Source organism: Sapajus apella, unplaced genomic scaffold (assembly GCF_009761245.1).
Source record: "Sapajus apella isolate SASKATOON/1434 unplaced genomic scaffold, GSC_monkey_1.0 scaffold74, whole genome shotgun sequence".
Taxonomy (NCBI): domain Eukaryota; kingdom Metazoa; phylum Chordata; class Mammalia; order Primates; family Cebidae; genus Sapajus; species Sapajus apella.
In genome coordinates, this window is record NW_022437014.1 from 1,417,594 (window position 1) to 1,427,194 (window position 9,601).

The window sequence follows — 9,601 nt, forward strand, 5'->3', positions numbered from 1 at the left end:
TTGTATTTTTAGTAGAGACGGGGTTTCACCATGTTGACCAGGATGGTCTCGATCTCCTGACCTTGTGATCCACCCGCCTCTGCCTCCCAAAGTGCTGGGATTACAGGCTTGAGCCACCGCGCCCGGCTATCTTTTGCCCATATTTTAACAAGTCTCACTCTGTCACCCAGGCTGGAGTGCAATGACTTTATCTTGGCTCACTGCAACCTCTGATTCCTGGGTTCAAGTGATTCTCCTGCCTCGGCCCCCCAAGTAGCTGGGATTACAGGCACACGCCACCATCCTCAGCTAATTTTTTGTTTTTATTTTTTGAGACGGAGTTTTGTTCTTATTGCCCAGGCTGGAGCGCAATGGTGCGGTCTCGGATCACTGCAACCTCCACCTCCCAGGTTCAGGCAGATTGATTCCAGGTTTTTTTTTTTTCTATTTTAAATAATGCTGCAGTAAAATTTAGAAAAAGGCTTTTAGGGGATGTATGTTTAATAATTTCTCTCTCTTATTTATTTATTGAGATGGAGTTTCGCTCTTGTTGCCCAGGCTGGAGTGCAATGATGCATTCTTGGCTCACTGCAACCTCCGCCTCCCAGCTTCAAGTGATTCTCCTGCCTCAGCCTCCCTAGTAGCTGGGATTACAGGCGCCCACCACCATGGCTAATTTTTTGTATTTTTAGTAGAGATGAGGTTTCATCATGTTGGCCAGGCTCGTCTCCAACTCCTGACCTTGGGTGATCCCCCTGCATCGGCCTCCCAAAGTGCTAGGATTACAGGTGTGAGCCACCATACCTGGCCCCATACATCTAGTAATTTCTTTTTTTTTTTTTTTTTTTTTTGAGACGGAGTTTCGCTCTTGTTACCCAGGCTGGAGTGCAATGGCGCGATCTCGGCTCACCGCAACCTCCGCCTCCTGGGTTCAGGCAATTCTCCTGCCTCAGCCTCCTGAGTAGCTGGGATTACAGGCACACGCCACCATGCCCAGCTAATTTTTTGTATTTTTAGTAGAGACAGGGTTTCACCATGTTGACCAGGATGGTCTCGATCTCTTGACCTCGTGATCCACCCGCCTCGGCCTCCCAAAGTGCTGGGATTACAGGCTTGAGCCACCGCGCCCGGCAAGAAATACTGTTAAAAAATATTAATTCCTACTGTTTGAAATTTCTGGAAATGAGTCTTATCCAGTATTCCACCATATGGGTGTGTCATAAATGATCTAATCATTTCACTTCTGTTGAATATTTAGGTGATTTCAGATTTTAGCTATTTAAATAATACTGTATTGATCCTTCTTCTATATAGCTTTCTCTGTCACGTAGGCTGCAGTGCAGTGGTGTGATCTCAGCTCACTGCAACTTCTGCCTCCTGGGTTCAAGCGATTCTCCTTCTTCAGCCTCCTAATTGGCTGGGATCATAGGTGTATACCAACACGCCTGGTTAATTTTTGTATATATATATATATATATATTTTTTTTAGAAAAAGTCTTGGGAGAGGGGTGGAGCGCAGAGAGAAAAAAACAAAACAAAAGTCTTTGTCACCCAGGCTGGAGTGGAGTGGCTCAGTCTTGGCTCACTGCAACCTCTGACTCCTGGGTTCAAGCGATTCTCTTGCCTCACCCTCCTGAGTAGCTGGGATTACAGACACCTGCCTCTATACTCTGCTAATTTTCGTATTTTTAGTAAAGACAGGGTTTTACTATGTTGTCCAGGCTGGTCTCGAACTCTTGACCTAGGTGATCCACCCACCTCGGCCTCCCAAAGTGCTGGGATTGCAGGCATGAGTCACTGCGCCTGGCCTTAATTTTTGTATTTTTAGTGGAGACGGGGTTTCACCATGTTGGTCTGGCTGGTCTCGAACTCCTGACCTCGTGATCTGCCGCCTTGGCCTCCCAGAGAGCTAGGATTACAGGCATGAGCCACTGCACCCCGCCTCTTCTATATAGCTTTCATAATTTCTTTACAAGAGAGTTATGAAAGTGGAATTATTGATTCAAAGTGTGTGAATATTTCTGAAGAGGAAATTGTCTTCCGGAAAGCCTCTATAACTTATTCTTCTCTGCTGGGCGTGGTGGCTCAGATTTGCAGTGAGCTCAGATTGCGCCACTGCACTCCAGCCTGGGAGACAGAGCGAGACTCCATCTCAAAAAAATAAAATAAATAAATAAATAAAAATTATTCTCCTTCCAGCAGATTATGTTTACACAATGAAAACCTACCACCATTACCATTTTTTTTTTTTTTTTTTTTTTGAGACAGAGTCTCGCTCTGTCACCAGGCTGGAGTGCAGTGTAATGATCTTGGCTCACAGCAACCTCCACCTCCCACGTTCAGGCAATTCTCCTACCTCAGCCTCCCGGGCAGCTGGGACTACAGGTGTGTGCCACTACGTCTGGCTAATTTTTGTATTTTTAGCGCAGAGGGGGTTTCACCATGTTGGCCAGAATGGTCTTGAACTCCTGACCTCAAGTGATCCACCCGCCTTGGCCTCCCAAAGTGCTGGGATTAAAGGCGTGAATCATGGCACCCAGCCCATCACCATTTTTTCAGCTGTGTGTTAGCTACTATTCTTTCGCAGCTTCATTTAATGCTCATAACTATTTAGTGCAGGAGTAGATAGTATAATTCTCATTTTATAGGTAATTTAACTGAGGCTGAGAGAGAGTAAGAAATCAGGCCAGGCGCGGTGGCTCAAGCCTGTAATCCCAGCACTTTGGGAGGCCGAGGCGGGTGGATCACGAGGTCAAGAGATCGAGACCATCCTGGTCAACATGGTGAAACCCCGTCTCTACTAAAAATACAAAAAATTAGCTGGGCATGGTGGCACGTGCCTGTAATCCTAGCTACTCAGGAGGTTGAGGCAGGAGAATTGCCTGAGCCCAGGAGGCGGAGGTTGCAGTGAGCCGAGATCGCGCCATTGCACTCCAGCCTGGGTAACAAGAGCGAAACTCCATCTCAAAAAAAAATAAATAAAAATAAAAAAATTAAAAAAAATAAAAAGAAATCAGCCAAGGGCAGAATTGGAATTAATCTCAGGTCTTTCTCTCTCAAGTTCATGCTTTTTTGGTTCGTTTGATTTTGAACCTAAGATATGGAGGTCTGAGTTAAATGTATTCCTCAATTCATGGTATGTTTTCATCACTGGTTGTCTCTCTATTTCTTTTTCCGTGTTGTCTAGGCTGGGGCGCAAGATCATGGCTCACTGCAGCCTCGACTTCGGCTCAAGCGGTCTTCCCACCTCAGCCTTCAGAGTAGCTGGGACTGTAGGCAACTGCCACCATGCCTGGCTAATTTTTGTATTTTTTGTAGAGATGGGGTTTCATCATGTTGCCCAGGCTAGTGTTAAACTCCTGGGCTCAAGTCATCCACACAGAGCCTCGCTGCATTGCCCAGCTGGAGTACAGTGGCATGATCTTGGCTCACTGCAACCTTCCACCTCTCGGGTTCAAGTGATTCTTTTGCTTCAGCCTCCAAAGTAGCTGATATTACAGGTACTCGCCACTACGCTTGGCTAATTTTTGTATTTTTGGTAGAGACAGGGTTTCACGATGTTGGCCAGGCTGGTCTCAAACTCCTGACCTCAGGTGCCCCTCCCACCTCTGCCTCCCAAAGTGCTGGGATTACAGGTGTGAGCCATCATGCTTGGCCTTCGATTAACTCTTCAATGTTTATTATTTGACTCTGATACTATAAATTGTGCATGTTTAATATGAATAAGGATACAATCACTTCTACACACACATGCATACATTTACATCTAAGCCTGTATACTAAAAACTATGGGTGAAAGAAATGGGGAGATGTAGGGCAATAAATACAAAGAAGCAGATATGTAGAATGAGAAAGTCTAGAGACCTAATGTACAGCATGAGGACCACAGTTAATAACATTGTATTGTACTTGGGTTTTTTGCTAAATACGTAGGTAGATTTCAGCCGCTTTTGTTATACAAGCCTTTATGTGAGAGTATGGATATGTTAATTTTCTTCACTATAGTAACCATTTTACTATCTATATATATACCACAACATCATGTTGTAAACCTCAAATATACACAATAAAATTTATTTTTATTTATTTATTTTATTTACTTATTTTTGAGACAAGAGTCTCGCTCTGTTGCCCAGGCTAGAGTGCAGTGGCATGACCTTGGCTCACTGCAACATTTGCCTCCCGGGTTCAGGCAGTCAACCTGCCTCAGCCTCCTGAGTAGCTGGGATTACAAGTACCCACCACCATGACATGCTAATTTTTGTAATTTAGTGGAGACAGGGTTTCACCATGTTGGCCAGGCTGGTCTTGAGCTCCTGACCTCAAATGATACTCCCACCTTGGCCTTACAAAGTGTTGGGATTACAGGCAGAAGCCACCACTGCACCCACCCAATATAATTATTTTTTTCAAAAAAACTATGAGTTCAGGCCGGACTCGGTGGCTCACGAGGCAGGTGGATCACCTGAGGTCAGGAGTTTGACACCAGCCTGGCCAACATGATGATCTCGGCTCACTGCAACCTTTGCCTTCCATCTCTACTAAAAATACAAAATTAGCTGGGCGTGGTGGTGCGTGCCTGTAATTCCAGCTACTTGGGAGGCTGACGCAGGAGAATCACTTGAACCCGGGAGGCAGAGGTTGCAGTGAGCCAAGATCACGCCATTGCACTCCAGTCTGGGCAAAAAGAACAAAACTCCACTAAAAAACAAAACAAAACAAAACAAAAAAAAAAAAAAAAAACAAAACAAACCCAAAACAACAAAAAAAACTATGAGTTCACACTGATACCTCCAATTCCAACACAATAGCATGGGGCATTCTCCCCATAGTTTTAACTTCATTGTATCACAGTGAGAAAGCTGGCTCTGTCATGCTTAATGTATTTAGTGACTTGGTCAGTCATCCTGTATGCAACTAATCTCCCAATCAAAGCTTCCAGGCCTTCCCCACTGGGATGCCTTGCTCTCCACTCTTGGGCTCTAGGGCTTAGACTTTGCGTAGGGCTGCCATCCAGTTGTTCAAGCCCTCTTCATCTTCTCAGGTTCTTCAGCCTCCTTACCTACTAGGTCATTGACACCTGGCTGTGGACCGCCAGGTGTATATGCTTCCTTTGTTCTGTATACCTAATGTCTCTGGCACTGAATATTTTAGGATGGAAAAGGGGAAGAGGAATACTGAATGTGCACTTTTGAATGGATAACGTGCCTCTTATTTTTTAAGCTCTTTATTTATATCGTCTTTCTTTCTTTCTTTTTTTTTTTTTTGAGGCAGTTTCTCTCTGTCACCCAGGCTGGACTGCAGTGGCGCAATCTTGGCTCGCTGCGAACTCCGCATTCCGGGTTCAAGCAATTCTCTTGCCTTAGCCTCCCGAGTCGCTGGGACTACAGGTGTGCATCACAACACTCAGCTAATTTTTGTATTTTTAGTACAAAATACAAAATATACGCCCAGTCACACATCTTATTTCTTTAGTAATTCACAGAACTGGAATTTTTGGATAGAAGTTTTTTTTTTGGCCGTGCACAGTGTCTTATGCCTGCAAGCCCAGCACTTTGGGAGGCTGAGGTGGGCAGATCACCTGAGGTCGGGAGTTCGAGACCAGCGTGACCAACATGGAGAAATGCTGTCTCTACTGAAAATACAAAAAATTAGCAAGGCGTGGTGGCGCATGCCTGTAATCCCAGCTACTTGGGAGGATGAGGCAGGAGAATCACTTTAACCTGTGAGGGGGAGGTTACAGTGAGCTGAAATCGCGCCATTGCACTCCAGCCTGGGCAACAATAGCAAAATTCAGTCTCAAAAAAAGGAAAAAAAAAGTTTTTCTTCTTGTTATCTTTTGAGACAAAGTCTCACTCAGTGCACAGGCTGGAGTATAGTGGCCTGATGTCAGCTCGCTGCAAACAAACTGTGCCTACCGGTGCAAGTGATTCTGTGCTCAGCCTCCCGAGTAGCTGGGATTACTGGCACCGGCCACCACGCCCGTGTAATTTTTTTGTGTTTTTAGTAGAGATGGGGTTTCACCATCTTGGGCAGGCTGGTCTTGAACTCCTGACCTCGTGATCCATCCGCCTTGGCCTCTCAAAGTGCTGGGATTATAGGTGTGAACGACCGCGCCTGGCCTGGATGCAAGTTTTTAAAGAGAGTCTCGCTCTGAAGCTGGTGTGCAGTGAGTGGTGTGATCCTAAGTCACTGCAGACTCAAACTCCTGGGCTCAAGTGATCCTCCAGCCTCAGTCTCCTCAATAGCTGAGACTACAGGTGCCCAGCCAGTAGAGACGGGGGTCTCCCTGCTCAGGCAGCACTGGGATTACAGACGTGAGCCACCGCTCCTGGACTGAAAAGAGTGTTTTTAAGGCTTTAAAAAAATATCGCCAACATAGTGAAACCCCGTCAAAAAAAAAAAAATCAATCTGCTCTGAAAAACTGTTGCAACAATTTACAATCTCATCAGCACTGAGCATCCATTTCCCCGCACCCTTCTCAGTCGTATTATTAAACAAGTAAAATGCATAAGTGACTTGGGTTCAAGGAGTCTCTGGACAAGCTTCCTATTCCCCACGCTGCCTCTCCTCTGGACGCAGGAAGGGGTCCTTTTCCTTATTTATTTTGTTATCATTTCCGTCAACAGGACTCGGCCTGCGGACGAAGGTCGGGGCAGGCCAGTTACCGCAGACGAGGAGGCCGCGAGGCACCTGGCCCGGAGGAGCTCACGCGGCGGGCGGCACAGACCTCTTTTCGGCGGGGTCTACCTGCGTGTCTCCGGGCGGCAGAGGGAGCCGTCGAGCCCGCCACGGACCCCGCCCCCCGGCAGCGCGCCGCGCTCCCATGACGTATTTCCGCGTCATCTGCCGCCGAGGCTTGCTCCCATTGGTTGTTGGCGAGGCACTGGGGGCGGAGCCGAGTGGGTGTGTGGGAAGCGCCGCAGCCCGGGTGGGGGCGAGGCTTCCCCTTCCCCGCCCCTTCCCGACCTCCAGTCCCTCCCAGGGCCGCTGCGCTGAGCGGCTCGGAGCGCGGCGGCGGCACTTTCCGCGGCGGGAGCTGGCGCTGGGCTCTGGCGCGCGCGCGACGGGGCCGCCTGAGCCGGAGAGACCGGTTGGTTGAGGGAGGGAATCCCGGGCTGCCGAACCGCACTTTCAGTTCGCCCCACGCCCGCGGGGCAGCCCTTCGGCTCGCGGCGCGCGGAGCCGAGTCCCGGGCGGGTGGGGCGGGGGTCCCCTGAGACCGCCACCGGCCGCCTCGGAGCTGACGGGACCGCGCGGGGCGCACCCGCCGGAGGCATCCCCGGGGCCCGCGGCCCGGACTTGGACCTGCGCAGCGGGCTCGGGGCAGCTCAGCGGGAGGAAGCGAGAGGCGCTGCCCTCCCCCCGGACTTGGAAGCGCCTTCGCCGGGTCCAAAATGCCCAAGAAGAAGCCGACGCCCATCCAGCTGAACCCGGCCCCCGACGGCTCCGCGGTTAACGGGACCAGCTCTGCGGAGTAAGTATGGAGCGGGCGGCGAGCGTCGGGGCCCGGCTGGGGGGGCCCGGCTGGGGAGGCCCGGGCCGGGGCTCAGGAGCGCGCCAGGCTCCGCTACGGTTTGTCACGTACGTCTGGGGCTGGCAGGGGGCGACGAACTCCCGGCCGCCGAGGTATCAGTGACTAAGCACTGATTGTGCTCCTGACTCAGACCAGTTCGCGGATCCCGCGGGTCTCGATTCCCCTCTTCACCCGTTTCCCGACCGTTTCAGTGGTCCCTGGCCACTGACCAATCTTTTCCCAAGAAAATAAAAGCTGGCACATCTCCCCTGCCTCTCCCCAGCTGTGTTCTAAATGCGATCCTCTGGGAGTCTGGCCTGTAACGGGGAGAGGAGGCTAATGTTTCGGAAAGAATTAAGATCGCATCTGTGCTTTGAGACCGGCTCAGGTTATGAAGTGTGGAGCATTAGCCTCACCTTCATGCCTGACACCTGTGGGGCCTGAGTGCCTTGTTGCAGGCCAGCTGCCTGGCCAGCGGGGGCGTGATGGAAGTCCGTGTGGACTTCGTGGCTTTTCCTTACTGACTTTGGGAGTTCCCGGTCCTTGGCCTTCCTGAGAACTGTCTTGCTCAAGAAAGCATCGTTCCTTATCCGGTTATTCATTCATTCATTCATTTATTCAACAAACCATTTCCTCACTAATGATTAGCTTTCCGTACTTGACCAGGAGCTCCTAAACTCCTGACCTGAGACGTGAACACCATGACCTATAAACCACATACTAGGTGTTCCATCTCTGTAGCTTCCAGCCTTGCTCACAAACGAACACTTTATTTCATTAAATAATCATGAGGCTGTTTCCTGGGGGTTTCTGAGCTCCCACGACTCTTTTGGGTTCTAGGTAAGGGACAAGACTATGTGAGGGAAAGCTGCTTGGCTAGCTAGAGAAATAGCCAGAAAAGATTAGGTTATTATTATTTTTTGCCTTTTTTTTTTTTTTTTTTTTTTGGTGGTGGTTTGTCCAACCTTCAGTAAAGATTAGGTTCTTAATCTTTTACCTGCATCCTGCAGACTTTAGGAAGCTAATTGATGAAATCAGAGTAGGCTTGGACTTTCTGCTCTTTGGTGATTTCTGTAACCTCCCTTTCTTTCTCTAGATTTTTTTAAAATTTAATTTTTAAAATTTTATAGAGATGGGGTCTTGGTATATTGCTTAGGCTGGTCTTGAACTCCTGGGCTCTAGCGATCCTCCCAAAGTGCTGGGATTACAGGCGTGAGCCACTGTACCCAGCCAACTTTCCCTAGATTTTAATAACCTGGGGACCTGTTGGCTTGGTGACTTGTTCCATGCCTGTAGTGATCACACAGTCAGTGGTGGACCTGTGGTATTGTGTTCAGCTAAGGTCTTCAGACCTACTCCCAGCAGACTTTCCTCTTTAGGCCCCTCTCAGTCCTGTGGTATCTGTTTTGCATGATACTGACTTGTATAGGTGGTTGGGTTTCATTGCAAACTTTTTTTTTTTTTTTTTTTTTTTTTTTTGAGACAGAGTTTCACTCTTGTTGCCCAGGCTGGAGTGCAATGGCTTGATCTCAGCTCACTGCAACCTCTGCCTCCTGGGTTCAAGTGATTGTCCTGCCTCAGCCTCCTGAGTCACTGGGATTACAGGCATGCGCCACCACACCTAGCTAATTTTGTATTTTTAGTAGAGGGGGGGGCTTCTCCATGTTTGTCAGGGCGGTCTTGAACTGCTAACCTCAGGTGATCTGCCTGCTTCAGCCTCCCAAAGTGCTGGGATTACAGGCTTGAGCCACCGCGCCCGGCCCAGTGTTTCACCTTCTTAAAACAGACTGAAAGCCCTGACTGTTAGGACAAGTTCTGACCACAGTGGATTCTGGCTGAATGTTATGGCCTGATTATCCTTTCCTATTTGATTTGGAAGTGGATACTAAGAAGAAGTACCTGTTACTCTGTTGTAATTGTGACACCACAACTGTATTCTCTCAAGGGAGAGGGATTTCATTAAAACAGTAAAAGCAGGATGAGAATAAACTACTCCATATTTGGATGGGTCTGGGAGGTTCTAAACAGTGGTTAAGAGGTGAGGGCTCTGGAGTTAGGCTAGGTTTGAAGCCTAGCTCTGGGGGGGGGGGGGGGGGGGGGGGGGG

At 48.8% G+C, this 9,601-nt stretch overlaps 1 protein-coding gene across 1 annotated transcript in view; it reads left to right on the forward strand.

Moving 5' to 3' along the window:
* Positions 1 to 6,953: 6,953 nt before the first annotated feature.
* MAP2K1 (mitogen-activated protein kinase kinase 1) overlaps positions 6,954 to 9,601 on the forward strand; it is a 102,170-nt gene continuing 99,522 nt past the window's right edge. The window contains exon 1 of the mRNA XM_032251051.1: positions 6,954 to 7,457. Coding sequence (XP_032106942.1) covers positions 7,378 to 7,457 — 80 coding nt within the window. The 5' untranslated portion in view covers positions 6,954 to 7,377. The remainder of the gene's footprint in view (positions 7,458 to 9,601) is intronic.